General features: G+C 44.2%; 2 protein-coding genes across 3 annotated transcripts in view; one reads left to right on the top strand and one right to left on the bottom strand.

Annotated features, from left to right (window-relative positions):
* Positions 1 to 1,268: 1,268 nt before the first annotated feature.
* Positions 1,269 to 11,033, bottom strand: RAB33A (RAB33A, member RAS oncogene family). Of its 2 annotated transcripts, none has more exons than XM_008701631.2 (2): positions 10,448 to 11,033; positions 1,269 to 1,849 (listed from the first exon to the last, which is right to left on the bottom strand). In XM_008701631.2, exons 1-2 carry the CDS (start codon positions 10,715 to 10,717, stop codon positions 1,394 to 1,396), a joined length of 726 nt encoding a protein of 241 aa, XP_008699853.2. In that variant the 5' UTR covers positions 10,718 to 11,033; the 3' UTR covers positions 1,269 to 1,393. The 2 variants fall into 2 exon arrangements, with proteins under 2 accessions (XP_008699853.2, XP_040496673.1); XM_040640739.1 differs by having other exon boundaries at positions 10,460 to 11,030.
* Positions 11,034 to 15,185: 4,152 nt separating this feature from the next.
* Positions 15,186 to 26,246, top strand: part of AIFM1 (apoptosis inducing factor mitochondria associated 1) — a 31,560-nt gene continuing 20,499 nt past the window's right edge. Inside the window, exons 1-2 of the mRNA XM_008701630.2 lie at positions 15,186 to 15,453; positions 21,847 to 21,989. Coding sequence (XP_008699852.2) covers positions 15,348 to 15,453; positions 21,847 to 21,989 — 249 coding nt within the window. The 5' untranslated portion in view covers positions 15,186 to 15,347. The remainder of the gene's footprint in view (positions 15,454 to 21,846; positions 21,990 to 26,246) is intronic.

Here is a 26,246-nt window from a genome sequence, read left to right as displayed (position 1 = left end):
TAGGGACAACTAGGCAGGACCGGACAGGCTACTTGTTTGGGTGGGAAGGGCATCTGGTATGTATTACCTTTCACTGAGGGAGCAGGGAGGAGGACAGGGGACAGACCTGAATTCACCTACCAGAGGAAAGTGCTCAGGGGCTGTCTGCCTGGGACCCTCTTTACGTGGGCTTCCGACAAGAGAGCAGCCTTAAGGAGCACCCCCGAAACTAAGAAATCTATCTGGGGCTATTGTAGCTATGCCTTTATAGCCACTCTTAGTTATTTGAACAATTGGACAGGGGGCTTTCACATCCATAGGACCAGACATCTAAGAAATAGCTACAGAACTGCTGGAGAGCCACCAAAAACTCCCACGGACTCAAAGAGCAACAAACTGTCCTGCCTCTTGTGTAGGCCTCCCCATTCTCAGCTCCCCACTAGGGATGCTCAGCTCGTCCTTTCACTCAACCACCAAGGTCATTCCTGCCTCCCTACTTGGGCCCATTCCCCTCCTCTTTACCAATCCAAATGTAACACTTTATTCAGCATACAAAATAAGGTCAGTTATTTTTCAGTAACTCCTCCCTTGTGTCGAGTACATAACACTCTCAGTTCCCAGAGCTCAGACTCGAACTTGGTGATGTCATTGTCTAACTTTTGTTTGCGAGTAGTTTCAGTGTGTACATTGTTCCCACAAGATCAGAGGGCCTTGGAACATAGGGGACAAAACCTCTTCTTGCTATGTTTCCTCCATAGCACCCAGCAAGGATCTGGGGGCATAATAGATTGTGGCTTGAGCCCTGCCCTCTTTAAGAAAGGGTAGGGGGAAAATACCACTATAGGTGTCAGAGACTGCGTGGTAAAACAAGGGAATCAGAATTTAACTACTTTGGAAGCAACTGAGCCCCTTGGGTAACCTATGCTTTTTAAACTTTGGGCAATAAAGAGAGATCCACCTACTTTTGACATCCAGGGAACCTAGGAAATATTTATGAATCAACATCTCCTTTCAAGACTTCTCTATCCTCCACCTCCATTGGCACCCTAGAAAAACATATCTGGCCTGTGTCCCATCCCATCTGGGTGTTTCTGCCCACCGATGACACTGAGTGACAGAACGAATTAGTCCTGAAGAAGTGACTCAAATGATTCAGGTGGCATAGAAGGCTGGTAGGGAGTGTGCCTTGGCAAAGCGTACTGCTCTAGGAGGGCGGGCTGCTCTTCTACTCAGCACAACCAGAAATGTCTTCTTGGAGGAAAGCAAGACATGAAGGCATGTGATAATCTATACAAATTTTATTTTAATATCAATTTGTATGGAAACAAGCAGGTGTCAGTGTTATGCAGGCACGGAAAAAAAGGGAAAGAAAAAACTCCAGTAATAATGGATCTTGTATTTACACCATTTGGTTTCAACAGGGACAGGAAGTTTTACTGTTAGCTTCCTGTGGGAACTCCAGTTTCTGCACCTTCCCCTGCTGCCTCTCAGCATCACGATAGAGCAGGGATTTCTGAGCCTTTAATCGGCAAGCCAGGCACATGAAAATTGACTCCACGTTCTGGCTCTCTTTGGGGTCCTTGGCCGAAGTCTCAAACAAGAGCATGTTGTGGGCATCGGCAAATTTCAGGGCTAAGTTGGAGGGCACCTGGATCTGTTCCCTCAAGTCACACTTGTTGCCCACAAGCACTTTGGGGACTAGTGGGGGCACAGCATGCCCATTGCATTCTTGGATCCACATCTTGAGGTTGGTGAAGGATGTCATCTTGGTGACGTCATAGACGAAGACCACTGCATGCACATTGCGGTAGTAATGCTCGACCATGCTTTTGCGGAAGCGTTCCTGACCTGCTGTGTCCCACACCTGAACCTGGAAGATACAAAACCCATATCCGGAGTCAGAAAAGGAAACAAGAATGCATAGTAGAAAACATGGTTCTGTGATCTTATAAAAACGTGGTGAGAGGGATGCCTGGGTGGTTCAGTCAGTTAAGCGTCTGCCTTTGGCTCAGGTCATGATTCCAGGGTCCTGGGATAAAGTCCCACACCGGGCTCCTTGCTCAGTGGGAAGCCTGCTTCTCCCTCTGCCTGCCGCTCCCCCAGCTTGCATGCTCGCTCGTTCTCTCTCTCTCTCTCTGACAGATAAATAAATTAAATTTTTTTAATCCTTTAAATAAACAAACAAACGTGGTGAGAAGCCCTGACACAGACTGGCAGAGTGGACTTATCAAAGTATAGAGAGAAGTTTCTCTCAGAGTTTGTAAAATTTTTCCTAAAATTTTTAGTTGAAAATCTTGAGTCAAAAAATCTTAAACCTTTTAGTTGAAAAATGGATGTAAATTGGTGAACTTTTCTGGAGGGTGACTTGGCAATATTATCAAGAACTTTAAAAATGTTCAAAATTCTTCAAGCCTATAATCTCCCTTCCAGAAATCTATACCAAATAGCAGAGATGTGATCAAAATTCTGTACAAAGGTCTTAACTGCAGTATTACTTATACTTTTTTAAAAACAGGAAATAACCTAAAAGCTCAGTAAAAGAAGAATAGCTAAAGTGTATGTACATATCTATACAATGGACTATTACACAGACATTAAAAATAATGTCTTCAAAGAATAAATGGTGGAGGAAATTCTCATAAAATATCAGGAAATGAAAAAAGCAGGATACAAAAATTTTCATATAGTATGGTCCCAATTTTTCAGAAAAATATTAAACATAGACATATGCCTAGGAAAGACTGGAAGTGTACATACCAGGAGATTAAAGGTTATTTACGGGCTGTGGGCTATAGGTGGTATTTATTTTCTTTTTTTTTTTTGTATTTTCCAAATTTTCTACTATAAACATACATCACTTTGTCTTGCATTTTTTGCATGACTTTTTAAAGAAAACAAAGTTAGTGTTAAAATCTCACCTTTTAGCTTATTTTAAGTTCACTTCTTTGGTATGTAAAAGGCAATTTAGCTCACTGGATTTTTCTCTTGCATCTCAGCTTTTGGGATAAAGGCCAAATTATGAAGGAAAAATGCTGATATCAGTAATATATACAAAGACACAACTCCCAAGGGATACCCTGGAGTCGACACACATTCAGCCCCATCTACGTCCCTTTATACATCCAAAGTCTTGGACAAGAGAAATTCATACTCAGAATGATGGTCCCAAGGCCCTATACAATTCTCAGTTACCAAAGAAAATTGGATTATGGTCACTAATTGACTACTATGGCTCTTAAAACCAAGTATAGCCTTTATTTGGAGTTGGCAGTCAGTAAGAATCTGGTAAATATAATTGAATCTCTTTGCTGAGTGAAGATCTTACAGGGCCCCAGAGTCCTCATCATTCTGAACATCAATTTTCATTGTCCACACTCCCCTTCATCTCCTCTAGGGACATGACTGCCACGTTCCTTTGGCACAATTGTCAGATTCACCCCTTCTTCTATTTTGATTTTCATGTCCCTAGGCCAGACCCTCCTTTCCTCACTGCTGGACTACAGCAGAGTCTTTTGGATTCTAGAAGTCTCCACACCAGTGCTTCCTACATACCATTTTCAAACTAGCCTTCCTAAATCCCTGCTCATATGATCAGGGCACCCTCTTCTTCAGGAAACCATGACAGCTCTCTTCTGCATGTGGCATCAAATGGAAAAGTTTCTGTCGTAATTTGGCCCCACCCAGCCTGGTTTCAGACTGCTCAGCTACACCCGGTTCATTCCCTCATGCTAGTCTGTCCTTCCCCAGCAGAACTGGGCACCCCCTCATTGTCCTATCTGAGTCTCACTCAACCTTCAAGCCTCAGCTCACATCTGCCTTCTTCCTAAAACTCCATTTTTCTCCAACTTCTCTAAATTCTCTTTTCTTAAAACTTTCTATTGCACTTTGAGTCTGTACCACACCATTTATATTTTAATTTTTAAAAAGATTTTTATTTATTTATTGGGGGGGAGAGAGAATGAGCCGGGGGGTAGGGGGTAAGGGAGAAGTACATTCCCAGCTGAGCAGGGAGCCTGACACAGGGCTCAGTCCCAGGACCCCGGGATCATGACCTGAGCCGAAGGCAGACACTTAACCAACTGAGCCACCCTGGCACCCCTGTACCACACCACTTAGAATAGATTATTTGTTCTCTAGTTATTTCATCAGTGCTCTTGGCATTTCTCCAGCCAGACTTGTAAGCAGTTCTTTTTCTGCATCAGATCACTTGTCACCATGGTTGCCGCTATCATCATCATCATCATCATCATCATCATCATCGTCATCATCAAAAAGCAGTACTGGCCTGAGCCACCAAAACTAGAAGCAGTCTGGCATCCTACATATCTGCCAAGGCGATTTCAGAGAGAACATTCAACTTTGGTTACACAGAAAAAACTAAGCCCTTGAATACTGATTTGCGTCAGAAAGCAGAGACGGAAAAGATTTCATTTCTTCCACCTCGCCAGTACTCTGAGCAGGGAGAAAGGGAGAGTGGCCCAGGAAAGGAATGGAGGTCGGTGGGAAGAGATCAGGTATAGCACAAGAATCTCATTACCACTTGGCTCCTGATCCCCACCCCCACCCTCCAGTAGTCCTAACTCCTGCCTCTGAGTAAGGCTGCATCCCTACCAGCCCTCAGGCATGTGGCAGATGCTTTAACACCATGAGCTCAGAACTCTAAAAATACCTGCCACTAGCAGGAACACGGGTGGGAGTGTGTGAGGTGCTTGGGGCTGAGTAGGTTGGCTGTTTGGCTTTTCTTTGGCTTTGGAATTGTAGATACCATCCAAACTGCTGGAGCTGCGGGGAAGACCCTTTCTGCTGTAGACCTCCTTTGCCTTTCCAATGCCATGGGGAGCCCTGAAATTTTTGTTTGGGGGCTCAGAATTTAAACTATAGCACTGCTCCCGTTCCAGCTCCTTATAACCCCCCTAAAGTTTTTTGCACCCTTGTGTATGGCCAGCAGTGAGCCAGGAAGCAGGCTGCTCACAACAGAAAATCAGAATGGATGATGCGGCCTCAGAGTCGTCACAAAGATTCACTGCACACAAATGACCTCATTTTGTTTGGGGGTTTGGTGTCCCTGTTCTTAGCATCCTCCCAAACCCCTGATCCCTGCCAGACAGTGAAAGCATCTCCTTTCGCTTTCCAGCTGGTACTTCTCTCATCCATTCTTCCTTTCCTGTAGGCACTGCATCCACACAGTAGCCAGGGGTGCTGATTGCCCCTTAGCCACATACATGCTCCCAGATCCTCTATTCTCTCCAAGGGCTAGTGGGGGGCATAGTGGGGGCAAACCAACTTGGGTACAAACCTCAGAACAATCATGTGCTATTACTAGTCAGGTGTCCTTAGGCAAGTTACTTACTCTATCTTCAGTGTCCTCCCCTGCAAACTGAGGATAACCTCAGCAGTCTTGTGGGGATGCTGTAAGGATTAGCGTTCCTTATAAGCACATGACACAGTGCCTAATTCGCACTCTCCCTTCCTCCCTGGCCGGAAACCTCCACCCTCAAGTCTGGTCCGACAACTAATTGAGCAGGTACTGTGGGAAATGCAGCAGCAGTAGCCTTGGAATTGAGAGACCTGGGTTCCAGGTCCTCTGCTTAGTAGCGGAGTAAATGACTACGCAAATTAAATAACACACGAGAAAGAGCTTTTGCAAAATATAAGTGTTCTGCAAGTGCCAGTCGTTGCCATTGTCTCAGAAGGCCCATCGGCCGTCCTGGTAGCACTGGTCCTTGGATCCACGGGTTGCCCTCCTGGAAAGCACAGAAAGCTTGGCTTCTTGATGATGGGCTGGAGCCAAAGCAAAGACAGTCACTGGGGAGGGGGAGAAGAGAGTAATGCTAGCAACATGCCATGGGTGGCTGGGGGCAGGCCCAAAATGACAGGGGTGTGGGAGGAGGGTCGAGGGGCACAGTGTGGGTTGCTGCCAAAGATAAATCTAGTCTTTTAAACCATTTTCCTGGGGCTACCGTTGCCTGAGCAAGTTTCAGCAAGTCTCCCACCCCTGCACGTGCTCTTAGCTGACATGGGTATTTCTTTTCCCTGGGGAACATATCTGGCATCTTTCTATAGATGAGGCATGAATGTCCTTTTGTTGGAGGCCGGCGGGGGAGGGTAGAAGTGGAAAAAGAGAGACAAATACATCTGTAACCTTTGGAGGATGCCCGAGTGGATGATGGGAAAAGTCTAAAACAAATCTTTTTTCAACTAGCAGGACTGTCCCATCTGCATCTAAGATACACACAAGGCTGACACAGAGAACGGCAAAGGAGGACAGAGACAAAGAGAAACCCACACGCAGAAAGAGAGGCAGCAAGGCAGACAGAGAAACACACACTGATAGATAATTAGCCATTAAGAGAACTGGCAGAAGATGGAAGCTCAGAAGCCCTGAGGAAGACATGATGTCATTCTGACTGCAGGCAGCTTCTGAGGGAACACTAAGCTCAGCCTCCGTCCACTCAGTAATGTAACACGGGAAGGTGTTGGTCCAAGTGCTCAGCAGAGGAAGAGAGTCCACAGTCCTGGGCAGCACCTCCCCACGGCCATGGCTGCCCTGCAGTTCGCCTGGTCCAGAGGGCTGGGGCAGAGGGGGTGCCCAGCTGTGGGGCGGGGTGGGGGGAATCAAATTAGACACCAGCAGGGGTGCTTCCATGAGAATTTACAAAGAATGGCTCAAAAAATTAGTTCTGAGCCTCCCCTCTCTTACCTCCCCCATCCCACCCCACACACACTCCTATTCGGCATTTTCCGGTGCTTTTGGGCTGAGGCAAGCTCAATATGATTGAGCTAAACCTGTAGGAGATGGACACATCATGTCATTAAAGGAAGCTCCACCCTTCCTTTGGGGCCGAGGAATGCTCCCACACTTATAGGCTGATGTCAGGAAGAGCTGTGATCTTTCCTATATGATGCCCCTCCGTGTCCCTGTCACAGGTAACTGCATGGATTGGGCACACCATGGGACTAGCCCAAATTGCTAGGGAAGAGCACTGGCCAGGGAATGGGGAGACCTGAGTGGTAGGCCTGTCCCTGTGTGATCTTGGGCAAGTCACTTTCCCTCTCCTAGCCTCGGTTTCCTATCTGTTAAATGAGGACATTGGATTAGAGATTCTTTAAGGTCTCTTCCATCTCTGAACATTCTCTGATTCTCCACATCCAAAGGGAGACAGTCAAGGTGCAAAAAGTAAAACCCAGGCACTCAACTCAGTGTCTGGGGTGCAGTTGAAGGAGACATCTTGAAGGCTCCTGAGTTCCGGGGCTATAACCCTGGGCCCCCGGCTTAGAAGAGCCCACAAGCCTGGCTGCCCCACCTGCCACCCCCCACTGAGTACACCCCCGGGCCAGAGATTGGCCCCCAGAGCAGGGAGCAGTGGTAAAGAGGATGGGCTCTGAATCCACATTGAAATCCTGACCCTGTCCCAGGGAAGGCAGGGTAGTGAGACAGAGAAGTGCTTGGGCTCAAGGGTCAAAGACTGGAGCTCAGATCCAGGAGCCTTTAGGCAAGTTATTTAACCTACCTTTGATCTCCGTATCTATAAAATAAGAATGATAATAATAGCCCGATTTGCATAAGGCAGCTGTGAAGATCAAATAAGATAGTGCATGCAAAGCGCCTAGCCCAGGCTCTTGGTTTAGTCAATAAATAGCAGTTATTATTATTATTATTATTATTATTATTATTATTATTATTATCTACTCATTGGAAGCTTTCCTGGATGTTCATGTTAACCAGGAAACACTGGATTATAAATGCTATGATCGGGGGTGGGGGGTGGGGATACATGGATTGGAGACACCAAATGGGGCTTCAAAGCCCTAGAGATGGCCCTGGTAATTAAGAGAGTAGCCCCCAATCCAATAACTCAGTCATCCCCCTGCAGGGGTTGATGTCTGCGCTACCCTGGGACACTCAGAGGCCGCCCAGGAAAGGCCACACCCTACTCCTGGGCCGAGGAAAGGGCTTGCAGAGACCTCGCCACCATTCCCCTGTGGGGGCTGGCACTTTCACAGCCTCCTATCGCTGGCTGTGGTCTAGGGCCACTTCAGCCTGTCACACTGGACTTCTCTCCCTCCCCCAAAGGGAGAAGCCTTTGGCAGTCGCCTCCTAGGAGGGATTTGGCATGTGTTCCCTGAAAAACTCCAAGCCAGCCGGAATGTGGGGCAAAATCTCCTCCTATCTAGATCATGTGCTCGCTGCCTTCGTCCCACAGACATGCTGCTCTCACCTGCTGCCTTTGGCCCCGGAGCTGCCGCTGCAGCTTTACAAGAGGCAGGGTCACCATCTCCCCGCCCCCACCCTGCCCCGTGAGCTCCTTCAGAATCTGTGCTCAGAAGGCTCCTCCATGAGCAGTGTCACAAGGCGCTGCCCTCTCGAAAATAGCATTTTCCCAAAAAAGCCTGTATTAAGCACTTATCGGCACATGGTGTTGTGCTGAGCTCTGTTTCTGGTGAGTCACACTGTCACAGGCTCTGCCCTCTGGAAAAAAGTCTGGAATCTTTGGCAAAGACTGTAAAATCTAGTTTCACTAAGTACTGGCGTGTTAGAAGGGAAAGAGTCTTAAAAATTTCCCCAAGGCCATTGGGCAGTGGCCCTCTTCCATTTGTTTTTCCCTCCCATTTCCCACTTTCTGGCGTCCTCCTCTCTTTTCCTCTCCTCCTGTCATCTCATCATCTCTCCTCTCTCCTCCCCCAAACTCCCAAACACTTCCTTTTTTCTCCATATGAATTTCAGGTGGACTTATTTCCCCTCTTTTAAATCCAGAGAACTCTTTGGCTCAATGGGACACTTGATTTTAAGCAAGCAATAGCATTAAATGTTAAGGTCTTTGAGGGTTTAAGAGCACATCTGCAAGTATATTCCTACTTTGGATTTTAAAAAGGCATGTTTTAGAAATTCCAGAATCTTACAGCCTTGCGTGAAAGAAGTTACACACCAGAGAAAGTCTAATCCAAGTAAACCTCAACATATGAGCCCTAGAAAAGGATAGAGACGGATAGTTACTTTTGACTTAAAAAGGAAATGTAGCAATTCTCCTCAAAATGCAAGGGACAAAAAGGTCACTATTTCAAAACAGTGCCCTATCTTCCTGACCCTGGGGCTCACTTGTTCTCCAGAGCTCTCCCTTACCAGGACTGAGCTGCCCATCTTCCTGACGTCTAGTGCCTTGGCCCAGTCTCTGAAGCCATCTTAAAACACATTCATTCATGAAACAATAAAAATAAAATAAAACACATTCATTTTAATAATCAAGGAATCCGGAGTTGTGCACAGTTCAGAGTGTTTCATCCTTCTCCCTACTACTACTCAGCCCTTCTCTACACATCACCCAGAAAACGGCCTTGGGGTCATTTGGGCTCTTTGACCAGCAGGAGGGAGGCTGACCTTCAGCCGACAGGGTCAGACCCGAACCTCGAGAAAAGCCCAGCTGTGGGCCTAGGGGAGTTGGCCTTTAGTGCCCAGTGCCTTTTGAGGAGCATTCCTGCCCATCATCCTGCCCCCTGTGCTCCCCTGACACATGAAGCTGCCCTTGCCACGTCCTCCTGCACATAGAAATATTTCTGCACATTGAACTATTTCTGTCCTATCGAGTTTCCACCTTTTCTGAACCAAAGTGAGCATAAATGGTCAGACAAGAATATTTGTACTTAGCCTATTTGATAAATAACTAATATGGGAGGGGGGGCAAGACACTTTTCCTTGGCCTCTAGGTAAGTTGCTCTGCATTTTTACAAAGGCCTGCTGAAGACAATACCAACAGAATGAGTAATGAAGCAGTTCATTCATTAGGTATCGCAGACAAATAAAGACGATACCATTGGAGAGAGACTTGTCCAAGGAAACAAGTTTGTCTGTTATGAAGGGCTGGTGGGTGTCCCTGTCTCAATTGCTTTAAAAGGGCTCATGGCTTTGTGCCAGAACCACCCCCACTTCACCCCTATTCCACCTCAGCCCTAATCTTAACCATAAGCCATAATTTAAAAGGAAGCGGTTTTCATTCACTATGGATTTCCACCTATTCCCCATCTCTAATGCCTAAGGGCTAAGCCCAGGTGGGTTCTTGCGGCCCATTTGCACCCGAGAGGTAGAAGAGACCTCAGGATGTGTAAAGTGCTTTGGGATCTATCCCACAGACCAGGTCCAGGAGATGTCTCATGCCTCTCTCTGCCCACAGGTGCCACTGCTCCTGGCTCAGGGTCAAGGATGGGATCAGACAGGCTTTTCCTGTGGCAGATGTCAGGCAGGGGCAAAGGGCAGGAGTGTAACCACTCCCGCCAGCCCTAAAAAACAAAACAAAACAAAACAAAACGGGTGATATGGGAACCAGGCCACTGAGAGAGGCGGAAGGTAATGAGGAGGGGCCGAGGGTCTTGGGCTCGGCAAGCGGCTACACGGCCACGCGCTAGACGTTTACAACCACCAGAGCGATGCCGCAGGAGATGCCCCCTCCCAGATCCCTCCCTTCCCGGACCTGACCGTCTGGATCACCTTGATCTTCTCGCCCTCGATTTCCACGGTCTTCTCCCTGAAGTCCACGCCAATGGTGGCCTCAGTCTTGTCCGGGAAGGTCCCCCCGCAGAAGCGGAAGGTCAGGCAGGTCTTGCCCACGTTGGAGTCCCCAATCACGATGATTTTGAAGATGCGAATCTGCACGTACTGGTCCAGCGACGAGTCGAGCTCCAGGGACGCCAGGCCAGCGGCGGAGGCGGGCTGCAGGCTCCCGTGGCCCAGGATGGGCTGCGCCATCTCCCCCGGACCGGACCCGGGCCCCAACCCCCCTCGAGGGCTCCACACAAAGAAAACGGCCACGTTAGTGCGCTCGAGGCGAGCGAGCTTTGTGCGTGTGTGTGTGTGCGTGTCTGTGAGTGTATGTCCGCGCGTGTGTGCGTGCGCCGGCAACGTGTGCGCGCGCGCGTGAAGGGGGTGCCTTCTCTCCCCAGGCCCCCCTCCTCCGCCAGCGCACCCTCCTTGCAGCTCCGAGGCACCAACACAAAAGCCGGCGAGCGGGAGAGAGATGGAGGAGAGTGGGCCGGCCGCGAGCCTTTGCCTTCTGCCTGCGCCCTCGGATGGGACGCTCGGGCGGGCGGTCCTACCGAGCTCCCCAAGCGGCCGCCCCGGCCTCCTGCGCAGCGGCCGCCCCGCCTTTGCCTAGACCCTCCCCTGCCTGGACCCCAGGGACACACCGGAGGAGGAAGCCTAAGGAGGGAAGGGAGGGGGTAAGGAGAGCGGCACACGCCGCCCCGGGAAGGTCTTCCTTTCTCCTTGCCCCCATTTATTTTATAGGTTGCGGGCTCCCCGCCCCCACGTTCCCCGAGCGCGCGGGGTCAGCGGGCAGGGAGCACAGCTGGAGAGGACAAAGGGAGCTGCACCCTAAGGCATCTCTGGAGCACTTCGGCCGGGGAGCGACACGACTTGGCGGGGGGTGCGGAGGGGCAGAGATACCTCTTTCACCTCCCGCGCCTCCTCGGCCCCCTCCCAAGCCTTGGGATAAAGGGATGCTCTGTCTTATTAAATAAGCAGGTGCACTCGCGCGCCCCAAGGAGCCGGGGAGGGCGCTGCCAAGACGTGCCGTGGGTTGTGGGGGCCCGCGCAGCTGACAGGAGGGAGCCGGGGGCACGGGGTGTGCGTGTGTAGGGGGAGTTACTGTCTCTGTCACCGACTTGCCAGATGTAGGGGGGCGCGTGCCAGGCTCCAACCTCCCCTCATCACACCACGAGCACCCATCCTCTGAATGTTCAGGAGAGCGGCTTCCATTGGCTGTGGCAGTCGGTTGTGTTTGGCTGGCCAATGGGGAAGGCCCGCCGCCGGAGAGGGCCATACAGGGGGTAGAAGAGGGGGGGTAGCTAGTGGTGGCAGCGCCAGCCAAAGGGAACCTTGTTTCCGGGGCTAACCATGACAGACCCAGGTGGAGCGATCTTGGGACATGGCATAAATCTCACAGTGTCTCCCATATGATATAATGTCTATATAATCATAAGTCCTTCCAGAATGGTGGAGTTTCAAAAGGAATTGGAAACCCCTAGGAGAGTTCACCCCTCTGCAACTGAATGTAGAACAAAGTGGTTGGGTCTAATTTGACAGAAGCCTAGATTATGCTTGGAAGATGATAAATGAACAGAACTTTCTTACGGTATTAGGGGGCAGCTTCCCAAAGCTTACTAAGCATCACACATCTTGGTGGAGACCTGTATTCCTTCTCCTGAGGGTGATTCAGGTTCAGAATTTGCTTGTTTGAAATCAACTTTACTGAGGTACAATTTATATGCAATAAAACGCACCCATTTTGTTTCCTTTTAAGACTTTATCCCTCCTCTCACACACTTCATAAGCTAAGGCAAGGCAATATTGACATATGTCAGTAGCACGGACATATGAATTATTTGCTAACGCCATCAAAGTCAGGGATCCCAGCGGTGCACATGAACTGCCATCTTATTTGTGTGTGAGGCTGAGCAGCAGAGGAGACAAACGTGACTAAGACCATTCCCACTATGAGAAAAACAATTCAGTGCATCGGTGATAGATCTGTAAGCAAATTGAAATGTGACCACTCAGCCAAGTCCAAGTTACTCAAAATGGCTGGGAAAACTTGGGGTCTTCTAGTTAATAAGCTTTTTAGCTGAGTTAGCAGATATATTTTCAGCTAACTCGTTTCCAATATATGTGAGTCACCCATTTCTAAAACCCTAGATTATACTATTCAATATTAAAACCATCTCGAGAAGGATTTAACCTTAGGTGGCTAATCCAAGGTCATCATTATGAATACAATTATTATTGTACAGTGTGAATAGCAATCTTCACTGTACAGTATTTTGGTTTTTTGATTGGCTGATATCTAAATATAGCTTGCTGCATCATTCTCCTCTGTATTTGTAATGCTCCTGGTGATCATTATCTACAGAAAAGTAGTTATAAAAGGGGGGTAACTATTAATTAGGAATACCCAGTAAGTAGAGTGGCCAACTCATAGCCAGAATCAATGCTACCTTTCTGAGAGATACAAAAAATGTTACATCCACATGAGATAATTTAGATGTGCGCTTCCAGCAAAAACTTGTCACTGAGTCTGAGAGTTTATATTATAGCTGTAAAGTAGAAACACTGATTTCTGGAAATATGGTATCTCAAAATGGGTGCCATGCCCTAATAAAAAGTGCCTGTTACCTCTGTGGGGTGAGATTTTCACTTATATTTTTGGAGTTAGCTTGTTGTGTGTATATTGCTTTTGCAAAAAACATGATGAAATATAATTTTTAATTAAAAAGATTTTAAGTACCTCATTGCACCTATTGCAAAAATAAATGTGCTATCCACCACCTTTTCTTTGTGTTAATTGTGCATCACTAACTGATTCTTTCAAATATACCCAAGCCATTTTCATAGGCACCTGATCATCATGATTTTGACAGTGTTTTCCAAAGCCTCTTCCACCAACAGATATGATTAATTTTGTATTCCATGTTTATTATTGTTATTGGCTTTTAGAAATAGCAATAAATACCAATGTCTGTAAGGCCTTTAATATATTAAATAAATATAAATAATTTTATCTTATTGTGAAATCAATATTTTCAATATTTATCCTCCAAAGCAGCCCTAGGTAAAAAGTCACCCATTGCCTGCACTTCTGAACATTAAGGGAACCCTGGATCTTTTTCACCCAATTAAGACTGCCTCCTGAGTTAAACTTCCTAAAATGAGGCCTTTGTAATTTCATTCTCTATCCCTATTCCACTGAGGAAAAAAATAGTAATAATTTCATCACCTACAAGATTAGGGCCAAAACTCTTTTGCCAGGTCAGCTCTGGCTCCACCATATTAACCTGCCCTTATCTACTTCCTAGTATTTGCCGATTGTCCCCCCAAATGTGCTGGGGTTTGTTTCTTTGTTTTATACCTCTAAGACTTTTAAACAGCATGGTGCTTCCTCTAAGATCCTTGACAAATATTAGCTCATTTAATGTTCATAACAACCCTAGGAGATTGGTAGATGAGGAAAGTGAGGCACAGTTAAGTGACCTGCCCAATGGTAGAGCCAGGATTCGACCTGGGCAAGAATGGATGCAAAGTCAAGGGGTGCTTAATCACTAAAAATATTACCTTTGGTCCCAATGTATTCACCATCTGAAATGTCATTCCTCCTCCTCCACTGTCTATTTGAATTTTACTATACGTCCCTCCAGACACAGCTCAAGTAACACTTGCATGAAGTCCTTCCTTAGCTACTCCATACACACTTTTCTCTTGCTCTGGCACTGAAGGAGACATTCCGTATTATTTAAATGATAGTACGTGTCATTTCCCCAACTAGTGACCACTTCCTGTACTTTCCACATGCCCTAGAGCCCCATTCATAGTATAGTCCAAGTGGCAAGTGCTCATTAAATACTTGTTAAGTGAATATGTAAACCCAAAATTAGGGAAAAGTATATATTTATGTTTTGCAAACAGTCAAAAAATTTATTTCCAACTTAGCTTACATTTGGGAGAGTCAAAACACCTATTTACATTCAGCCCCTCACCCTACTCCTCCCACAACTTGAAAGTCCTGCTTAGTATTTCTCTTCAAAGCACAAACTCTTTTTGCCAGCACCCTTGCTCTTAAGCACAGAAGCCATAATAGTAGACTATCCGCAGCACCTGGTACAGCATCTAGGAATACAATTGCACAATATAAAAACGATATGGGGGGAGAGAGCACGGAATGATTACTGCTCCTAGAAAAGAGGGCTGGGTGGGAAAATGCCAGCAATTTGTAAAAGACGGAAGTGCATTCCGAATCTGGGAAGCCAGGTGCTCTGGCTCGGACCTTATGGAAAGACTGGAAGTGGAATACTGCGAGAATCCGGAAGGCTAAGTACCGAGTAGCAGCCAAGAACAGGAGAACAAAATGCGGTGCTTATGGCCACGCTTTGAGAGGCGCTGTTATCAGTTCCCGCCATCGACACAGCGGCAGCATCGGCCACAACTGCCAGGCAACGCGGCCCCATGGCTCCCTCCTTGGACAGCTTTCCAAACTCGCTCAGCGGAAAACATTGCCACCAACCCGTTGAAACTTGCAAACACCTCCCTCCGCAGTCTTCTCAACTGTGCAGGCAGCTAGGCGCATGCACAAATCTCTCGCTGTACGAGCCAATCGCAATGCGGCGTTGAGTATTACGCCTGCGCAGTAGGCCTCCAGCCGAGCTTCCCCTTCCCCTGCTCTTAGCTGGCCGGCTCAACTGTCCAATGCCCTCCCGGAGCTGGAAGGAGGAGCTTGCGTAGAGTGCGTGTGAGGGGAGCTGGGGGGGCAACGGGCCGGGGCCCACGGTGTTTGACCCGTCGGTCGGTCCGTGAGAAGGAAAGGAGGAGGTACAGAGTAGCGGTTGCTGAAATGTTCCGGTGTGGAAGCCTGGCGGCAGGTGCTTTCAAGCAGAAGCTGGCGCCCTTGGTGCGGACAGTGTGCGTCCGAGGCCCGAGGCAGCGGAACCGGCTCCCAGGTGATTGACCCATCCCAGGCACCCAGACCTCGCAGATCAAGGGCCTGGGTTCCATAGGCTCCCTGTGCCTTGTAGTCCTCCCCCTGCCTCCTCCCCGGGAAAAACTTAACCCACTCACAGCCGCGAGAATTCTGATTTGGCGGGATCCAAACCATGAGTTTCGCAAGCCGTGCCGACCTGACCTTCAGGGGATTTGAACCCAGTAGTCCGCATGAGGCCTTTTCCTGGGAGGGTTTGCTGTTCAGGGATAACAGAACAGCTGACTGTCTCGTATTGTCCAATACCACCTCCTGGCCACCCCCAGTCCGCCTTTTTAGAGCAATGAGGTCAAGTAGACTTTGTCATTTACCGATTGTGAGACTTGAAACAAGGCATTTAAGCCAGACGCCTTAGTTCCTTCTGTAAATGAGATTACCTGTTCTACTTGCCAAACCCCAGATGAAATCCATAGATTTGAGTGCCCTGTGAAAGAGAAACAGTGCAGTTCAAGTAAGGAGTCAGTCAGTTGTGCGCCAGACACCAGGAGAGTCGGCCCAGAATTAATTTGCAATGTCTGGTCCGTGTAATTCTTGGTGGCCTTTAATGCTTCAAAGAAACAGTTTGCAGAGCGCATTGTATTTGCTCTCTGTGAAGTTGTTTCACTAGATTTTAGAGCTGGAAGGGATTTTGTGGTAAAGTTCAACCCACTCACTTTATAGATAATAAACGGAGTCACAGAGAGGTGAAATTATTTGCCCAAGGTCACATACCTAATTAATAGGTAGAGCAAAGGATAGTTTGCCAGTCTCTAGGCCCCTAATCCACTTGCCTCCTAAATTTTGACCTCAAAAGGTTAAGAATGCATTCGATTTCCCTTTAGCCCACTGTGCATGAGATATCCATGAACTTATCTGAGCATGTCTTGAGCTTGCTCATTTTCAAACTGCACAACTTAATGGGGATAATGAATTATCCACCTGTAGGAGGTGCTGGGTTTTTTAAAATCTATTTTTGAATGACCACCTAGGGACATTCACATTTGCAATGTCAGAAGTTTATCCTTGAGGCCCTTCTAATGTGGAACCACCTTCTGGGTGCTTTGAAAATAAAATGTGGAAAATATTTCCCTTAGAGTGTTTGCAAATGTGCATTTGAACAGTTTGTCCAGTTGCTACGCCTCAAGAAAACGTTTCCTAATTTCTGTATCTGAGTACATATCCTAAAACAAATTGCTCTTGGAGCTTAAAAACCTCTGCCTTAGCTTTTAAACTAATATCCCATCTTAGGTGTCATCTGTATGGGTTTATGCATTAAAATGATAGTGCTCTATGTAAGCTCTACAGAAATTTATACAGAAACTTAGGTAAGCTGAAGATTTTCATCCATACTAGCCTTTCAAACTTTGTGTGCTTATTTTGCTTACAACTCACAACTTTTACCAGCACTCTGAAGTCTAACCAAAAATTCTCATTTAAATAAGTATGGATTTTTAAAGTTAAATTGATTTATTAGATATTTGAAGGTGGTTGGTCATATTAGAACTACTGAAAAATACAGACTCAAAATGTTTTTTTCCGTTGCATGATTTTGTTTGAAGGCACTCTGCTGTAGAATATATTCTGACTTCTTGCCATACCCATCCATCTCTTTGTATACACTTACTCTTTGTCCTTTGGCCAAGCACCACAGTACAACATCATATGCCTTTAGAAATGGGCGGGGTGGGGTTACAATTTCAAAAAGAAATGATTCTGTCATTTTAGGAATTAACACTGTTTCGTAGCTTGATTACTAATTGCTTATAATCTGATTTCTTTTTCACATCATAGCATCTGCGGTATGTTTTTGCATAGGTAGGGGAGAGATGCTCTTTGTTTATATGCCATTTCCCCTCCTTTTTCTCCTTTCTCCTCCCTCCTCCAATTCTTTGTCAGGATGTTAGCAGATTTGACACCCACCTTGAAATGATCTCATCCACATCTGTCATCATTGTCAGGTTCATTTTTATTATATGCTGCCTTTTGCCTTAAAACCATAATTGCTATTATTTGTTTACTTTATTTGGATGCTCTGCCTCTTTCCAGAAATGGTTGAAGGCAATTAATAATGACTACTTTATGTCTGCATTCGGCACTGAGGAGCAGATAGGTTAGGTAATAGATATTTTCTGTTCTGTAGTATTTTATTTGGTTCCAAACATTGCGCTGCCCATGTGATGAAACTGATCACCGACCCCTGACCTGAGGGTCAAATGTTTGAACATTTTTCTCTATTCAGAATCCTTCTCACCTCCTTAAAAAGGAAACTGGATTCCTTGTCGGCAAGGATCCAGACTTCCTGGGAACTGCCAAATGACGCTTTTTTTTTTTTCCGAAGCCTAGAAGATGAGTCCTTCCCCACTTTTTCTTCTGAGGCAAAGCTTTCCTCCAGAAAATCTGTGGCAAGTCAGCCTTTTCTGCCTCCAGTTAGTAAGTTGTATTTTCTAGACATTTCCTAACATTTTAAGGGAGTTGCTGCATATTGTAACTTTTTTCTAGAGCATGTTTCCAAAAGTTACCTGGTCCAGTAAATCAAGTGGAGAGCTGACCCCAAACCTACTGAATGAGAATGTCCTGGAGAGAGCCCTTGGAATTTTTATTTTAACAGGCCCTTGATGTAATTCTTATCATCAGGCAAGTTTGGAAAATACTGTTTTAAGGCTTAAACAGACTGAGCAACCTTGAGTCTCTTGTGATTTGTATTAAGCCCATTTTCTGATACTCAGAATAGTGGCAGCCATTGTCCCCTTCTATACTACACACTACCTGAGACCAGGGATTATGTCCCATTTTTGTGTCCTCAGCGCTTTGGATAGTCTCTGGCACACGGTAAATTCTCAGTGGCCGAACCCTAGTACTGTGAAGGACTTAACTTTGTAGAACAGAGTGAGATTGTTTTTTTGTCATCTAAATCATTTTTTCTCTGGTGCCTTTCTTCAGAGTAGTTCACACTGCACTCTAATTATTACTACTATGATTCGTCTGAAATAACAGCAAGTGTTGATGCTGAAGAAAAGTTGGGGAGCTGATAAAGGGAAATAGTCATTGCATTCCTTATAAAGAGCTACCTAGTTACAGTGGACAGATCATGGAGGCTTGTCCTGTTTTGTGTTTTACCCACGTCTGAAAAATCATTGCGATATTCAGAAAACAAGACTCAAGAGCATATGGACCTCTTAACTATTTGAGACTCTTGGAGCCTCAATTGTGTGGATGTATTTCTGGAAAAGGCTTTCTGGGAGTATGAAAAAACAGGAGATTATGAAATCTACAGTAATGAACTTGCTGGCTTAGGTACTATTCTAATGCTAAGTTTGTAGTATTTGAGGTTACTAACTTATTAATAAGCAACCTGAAATAAATGAGATCTGGCTAAAGTTCTTTGCAAAGAATTCTTCAAATGTTCAGTCCTTATCATACAATTGGAAAGAATTTCTGTTTCCTTCCTTCATTAATTAGTCCAACAAATATTTATCGAGCAAACACGTACTGTGTGTTAGGCACTAAATAACAATTGTAACAACAATTCAAGAAGCAAATCCTTGAACAATATAGTGAATATAGACAACAGTACTGTATTCTAATCAGACTTCCTAAGAGACTAGATCTTAATTATTCCAGCCACTAAAAAGAAATGATAATTATGTGATAGAGGTGCTAGTTATTGCTACAATGGCAGTCATAATATAAATGTATCAAATTAAAAAAAATTGAATCCCAAGTGTGAGGAAGAAAGTGCTACCTCTGTGGGGTCTGATTGCAGAAAACCTAAAGAAGAATCTAAAACAGACTGGTGCTGTAATGAGAAGTCAAGGAGTAAGTTGGCTTCCCACCTTAGCAAGACAAGTGAAAAGACATGTTTAGCCATGATGTGAAGTTTCCTAAATTCTTGAAGCTATGGGGGAAAGGTGTGGGAGTAATTTTATGGGTAAAAGAAAACTGAGGGCGGGGGGCGGGGAATATAAATATCCATACAACACTTAACCACCTCTTACAAAATTAAAGTCACTTGGTAGGTATGTAAAAATTTGGTTTGTTAGTAATAATAGTATATTACATTTCTTTTCAAGCAATAGTTTAAATGTTAACCAATTTACTTTTTAAAAAATTAATTTACTTTTAAGTGTCTTTTTTCTTTTTGCCAAATCAAGGCAAAAACCGCTGAACTTTCCCAAATCTACCCTTAGTTTTATCTGTGAAAAGCGAGCAAAAACAGAATAAACACATTAGTGTTATATTAAAACAAGGTTGTTGCATCTGGATTTAGGATCTTCTAAAGGGATAATAAATGGAATTTTTTTTAAACTACTTATTTTCAGTAAACTTGGGGTGGAGGTGGGGGACACAACTAAATTCGTTGAACTAAACCACGTGGAATTTTTTCTACCCAGTTTCAATTACTAGCTCTGAGAGTTGTCAGTCTCTACTTCCGGTGCTTAATCATTTTATGGGTTTCTGAAAATCAAAAGCTTGCCCAGATCGAGATAAGCTTCTCTACCCTTGCACGTTTTCATTTTCATGACTTGTTATTTCCAAATATAAACCATTTTTTTTCATGTGGTGATGAAGGATTCTAAAGCAGGTAAGAAATAAAAATAGTAAGGAAAAACACATTTTCACTTCTAAGGGTGTAGGTTTATAGTCTCTTATCCGTAATTCAGAAATCAAAATAGGACTAAAAATCAGGTTTTTATAACTCACTTGCCACTGAAACCTGACCTAAAGTGGAGTGAAAGACTGCTTATAATCTTTTGTTCATCCCACTCTGAAATTTTTCATTGAAACATTAATGTGTGTGACTGGGGATTGTTGCCTCTTACTGTGTTGGGTGTTATTTACTGTATGGTATATAACTATATACTTAAAAACAAACAATTCTGAGATCTGGGCTGTCCATGTTCCCAAGGATTTCAGGTAAGAGACTGCAGACCTGATTTGGACCTGTTCTTACTCTCCTGTGCCCTGAAGTTGTGAAAGCAAAGGGAACGCTCCATATTTCTAAAATGAAATGCTACTACCAGTGCCCATTCTGTTTATCTTCTAAAGCCTGGTCAGACCAGGAATGTGCCTCTAGACTGTTGGTTCTCAAAGCAGCAGAAGCATCACCTGGGAACCTGTTAAAAATGCAAATTCTTGAGCCCCCATTCTAGATCTCCTGACTCAGAAACTCTGGGGGTGGGTCTGGCCATCTGTTTTAACAAACACACCAGAGGATTCTGATGCACGCTCAAGGTTTAGAACCACTGCCCTAGATCCAGATTGGCAAATTGCAGCCTGCAGGCCAAACCCACATGCTTTTGTATGCATGCCCCTTGAGCTAAGACTGGGTTTTACATTTTTTGAAATGGCTGAAAAAAATTAAAAATATCTATTTTGTGACACATGAACATTGTTTAAGCGTCACATTTTAGTGCCCATAAAGTTTTATTAGAAAACGGTCGTGCCCATTCATTTATACATTGTCTGTGGCTGCTGTTGCACAACATCAGCAGAGACTGTATGGCCTGAAAAGCCAAGAATATTTACTGTCTGGTCCTTTACAGAAAGAGTTTGCAAACCCCTGCTCTAGGTCAGTAGTCAACATGAGGAGTATCATAAGCAGGGAAGGTAGTACTGAGACCTTCCTTCATTTCCGTGTGTGAGAGTTGTTCTAATAATCAGATAGTTACATGAATCTACAGTTTTAAGTCAACATAGTATTTATATTATTTTGGAGGACTAAGAGCCAAGTAGTTGATATTTTAAGTTTCATTATTCTAAAAACTATTTTATAATCTGAAATTCTTTAGTTCGTTGGAAAAGATAAATCCACTTAAAATTTTTTTTTCTTATTTTGTGCTTTAACATTTCTATCTTCCAGGACACATTGCCTTTCATGAAAGACTGAACTGTGTCCTGGTTAGGTTGTGTTGCAGGGTTTTATTATTTTGTGCAAGGTTCGAGCAAGCCATTTAAATTACTCTTTAAGTAGTGGTTGTAATGCCCCCAGGTAGCCTGTAGTTAACTTTTTGTATCTATACAGCCATCCCTCTGTGTTTACTTCATTTATGGTGAGGATGTGAAGAGAGAAGTGTTTTGATGAACTGCCCATTTGTTTTTCATTATCTTTTCTGGGAAGCTGTAAATTTCCTCCGTGGGCAGCATTAAGTTATACTCTTACTAAAAACTCCCAACAGTTTAAGTGTGTAGATTCTGATATCTGTAGTATTCATACAGTTTTGATTATTTTTTTTTCTTGGTCATTTAAAAGGGAGCATCATGCAGCCCAATGGGCAGTAAGTCTTTATTTGTACAATGCAATGACCTCTAGTCATAAACATGTATTAACTATTTTATTTTTGTATGTGTGTGTGTCTTAATAAATTGTGTTCCTTAGGCAACTTGTTCCAGCGATGGCATGTTCCTCTAGAACTCCAGATGACAAGACAAATGGCTAGCTCTGGTGCATCAGGGGGCAAAATCGATAATTCTGTGTTAGTCCTTATTGTGGGCTTATCAACAATAGGAGCTGGTGCATATGTAAGTAGAAAAGCAGCTTGTGTAAAGAAGCTGCCAAACAGCTCCCATTAGTAGACTCAGTACTACTCTGCTTTAAAACTTTTGCAACTAATTCCCCTTTCTCCTTTCGGAAGAATTTCCAAAAAGCCTTCTTTAAAGTGCCTACTGTCTAATAATCCTGTGAGAGCCAATTTGGGAATGACTGAAATTTAATCTCCTGTTGATTAGCTTTGCTCTTTTCACTTGTCTTTTTACTCATTACTTGACAGCCACTGTGTTTGCTTAGATTTGACTAATCCACAAAATTGTACTCTTTTCTCTTGGATATGACACACTAACCTGTGAATAGGTGAGAATTCATTGCAGCTCCTTAGCACAATATTTGATTTTGCCCCATTTGTCAAATATTTTATTTTTTCCTCAGCTTGGGATAGACATTAAGCAACAACAACAATAACAACAGCTTTCAGTCCAAAATATTAAGTGTTCCTAAAAGGAAAGCTATCCCTGAATCTCACCCAGAGACTAAATTATAGAAGTTGGCCCAGTATCTCCAATTTTAGAATGGAATTTGTGTGAGGGGAGAAATACGGTTTTAAATGCTATGTAATATTAACACAGTTATATCTCCTTAAATGAACTCTGATCAGCTTGGTTGGTCACAGAGGAATTATTCTGTGATGCTTTTTTTTTTTTTTAACTTGGCAGGGTTTGCTGTGACTAAGCAGATCAGTCTAAAGTTGGATCACGTAAGGTTGAGTGAACCAACTTAGATAACACCTAGTAACACCCTGAAGCTGTTTCACTCCCCAAGAGCAAATGGTTGGATGCCATTATAATTTTAGTTTTTTCCACATTGGTAAGACCATGCAATTATCTTTGTTCCTTGGTCACTAGGTTATAAAACAGGGAGATGAAAATGACTTGAAGTTACCTAGATTGTCATTCCCTGACCTGACTCCCAAATGCACAAAGAGACCGTTTTTGCCAGTTGTGAATCAACCCAGAGTAAGAATGAGCTCCGTCCGATAACAGACTCTGAGGAAGTGCACATCCTCCAGTCCTGGAGCAGCACTTGTTTCTTTTTTAGCACAGGGTAACTAAAAATGCTTCCCTGCCTTTGTGTTGAATGTTTCTTCATTAATACTTAGTGCTTTTTCTATTTCCTTTTGTTTCTTTCTTGGCCTTATCTTTACCTACAGTTGTGCAGTGTCATCATCTAGGATCCCCTTCTAGATCACTAGCGTCTACAGGTGCTTCTGTGAAAGATGGCAGCAGCCTAGTATACTTCTTAATTGTAGGAGCAACAGTCACTGGGGCAGGAGTTTATTATGTAAGATGCTTACACTAAAATATATTTCGGGGTAGGGTGGGTGAGACCATGGCACTAATGAAAACTTGATCCATTAGATACAACAAAATATTCATAGCATGTGCTTTCTAGGTATTTATTAAAGGGACATTGTCAGTCACTAGGGAGCCCTCAAACCTCATCTTTCAAACTGTTGAAGTCCTACCAGATATATGTAAAGCTGTACATTTAATGATTATTTTTAAATCCTCATCATTAACCCTTCCTTTGAAACTTTTACCAAGTTCATAATTCTTTTTAAGATGCTAAATTATATTGTGCTTTAGTGCTGCATACCTAACAAGATAGTCTCAAAGAGTAAACATCAAATAAACAAGTAAAAGTAACTTGACTACCATCTGTTTTGGATCATTTTAGGTAAAACGTCATTTTTGTGTTTTGTCAGAAACAATCAACCCTACTTTTATTGTGAAAAGGCATTTTATTGAATGCTTCTGAGGAGATCCAAAAAGCCACAGAATTACAGTATTCTCCCCACCCACCCCCAGCCTCTATTTCAAAGTAAATGCATTTGGCAGTGTCCCTTTTGTAATCTCTAATTTGGTCAAGCTAGTGGCTGAAGTGGTACAAGCTAACACATTCGTGTAGACTGCTTTTGTAAATGCCTCTCATTCATGATTTAGATACTACCCTCTGAGCCTTACCTCTTCCATTTCCTAGCTCTCAACTTTTGCCATCAGTTCTACCTCATTCATTCAAAAATAGATATAAAGTGTTTGCATCTGATGTTTGTAACAGCTGAAACCTATTAAACCTCTGGTTTATGTTGCTGTTCCAGAGTTGGATGGCCTTCACAGAGCTGGCCAGGCAAATCTCTTGATGCCAGGCCACAAGACAGGGCCACAAGTCACTGTTGCTTTCTTCCACCTTGGAAGTATCTACAAAGTACAAGTTCCTCTCAAGCCATTCACTTAAATGCCTCATTGCCCTCTGTGTTTATCCAACACTGGTAATAGTAAAGCTACTAGATTATAGTGGTTTCAGGTTAAATGATAAGCTTTTGTCTACCTACAACTGTTATTGAACTATTCTGTAAAGTTTTATATTGGGTTTTAAGTCATTTAAAATGTGATCCGAGGTAGCTTAGGTTTTTAACCTCTGATATTGTCTTAGTCTCACAAGAACTATTAAAATCAGAGTTCAGATTTGATGAGATGTGGCTATAAATTACTTAATGTTTATTAGTCTGCTCTGACTGCCATAACAAAATAGCACAGACTGGATGGCTTAAACAACAGAAATGTATTTTCTCACAGTCTGGACACTAGAAGTCCAAGATGGGAGTACCAGCACTGCCAGGTTCTGGTGTGCACTCTCTTCCTGGCTTGACCATCTTCTCCTATGTCCTCACATGGCGGGGGGGGAGAGAGAGAGTGAGCATGAGCACTAGAGTCTCTTATTCTTATAAGGGCACCAGCCCTATCGAATTAAGCCCCCCCTTATTTAACCTTTATCACCTCCCAATTGCCCCATCTCCAAATACCATCGCATTGGGAGTTAGGGCTTCAACATATGAATTGGAAGGGAACACAGACATTCAGTCCACAGTGGTGTTCCTTCATAACTTTCCTCTCTCACATGAGGAAGTGTTCCTAATTTGAGTACAAATACTTCTTTAGCGACTCCTGAGTTGGGAGCTCTTTACCACCCCCCCAACCCTCCAAAACTAAGAGAGCAGAACTAAGGACAAGGGAAATTTTTCTGAAATGTTTGCTCTGGGTCTGTACTTCTTTTTTTTTTTTTTTTTTTTTTTTTAGATTTTTAAAAAAGATTTTATTTATTTATTTGAAAGAGAGAGAGTGAGTGAGAGCACAAGAGGGGAAAGAAGCAGAGGGAGAGGGGCAAGCAGACTCCCCACTGAGGAGGGAGCCCAAAGCAGGGCTTGATACCAGGACCCTGGGATCACGACCTGAGCCAAAGGCAGCCGCTTAACCAACTGAGCCACCCAGGTCCCCTTAGGTTTTTATTTACTTATTTGAGAGATCAAGAGAGAGGAAGAGAGAGAGCATGAGCGGGGGGAGGTGTAGAGGAAGGAGAAGCAGACTCCCCACTGATCAGGGAGCAGGACACAGGACTCGATCCCAGGACTCTGGGATCATGACCTAAGCCAAAGGCAGCCGCTTAACCAACTGAGCCACCTGGGTCCCCTTAGATTTTTATTTACTTATTTGAGAGATCGAGAGGGAGAGGGAGAGAGAGAGCACGAGCAGGGGGGAGGAGTAGAGGGAGAAGCAGACTCCCCACTGATCAGGGAACAGGACACAGGACTCGATCCCAGGACCCTGGGATCATGACCTGAGCCGAAGGCAGACATTTAACCGACTGAGCCACCCAGGCACCCTTGGGGTCTGTACTTTAAACCAGTGGTGTTTACATTTTTCACCACAGTTCACAGAAAATTACATTTTATCTGGCAACCCATTATATACTACAAATACATAAAACTCAAAATTCAAAATAATACTTAGTAGGTGTGATAAACGCTGATAGTTTTATTCTGTTTGTTTTTTAATGCTGATTATAACCTTACTAAATTGATTTTACAGCCCACTAATGGGTTGCAACCTCAATTTGAAAAGCACTGATCTGAACAGCACTTCTTTGGCTTAGAATGCAAATAGGAACTCCTGATTGGCATGGATATGGGCATTCCTCCTCGTCTTGCTAGTGACTTTCTCTAGGACTGTAGACAGATCTGTTATTTGTCAGTGAGCAGAGCCTAAGTAGCCTTTAGACTATTTAGTGAGATTTAGTATTGGGGCCCTTTGCCCAACTTGTTCAACTGGTTGTTCAACTGGTAAAATCATATTGCCTCATAAAATGACCTTTTTCCTTTCAAATTTCTTCAAGGCAAATAAACACCACCATATTAATCTGTTTAGAAAAGTTGTCTCCTGTGATATTTT

This window comes from Ursus maritimus (assembly GCF_017311325.1).
Source record: "Ursus maritimus isolate PB19 chromosome X unlocalized genomic scaffold, ASM1731132v1 scaffold_X1, whole genome shotgun sequence".
Classification (NCBI taxonomy): Eukaryota; Metazoa; Chordata; class Mammalia; order Carnivora; family Ursidae; genus Ursus; species Ursus maritimus.
This window is presented reverse-complemented; position numbering and strand designations above follow the sequence as displayed.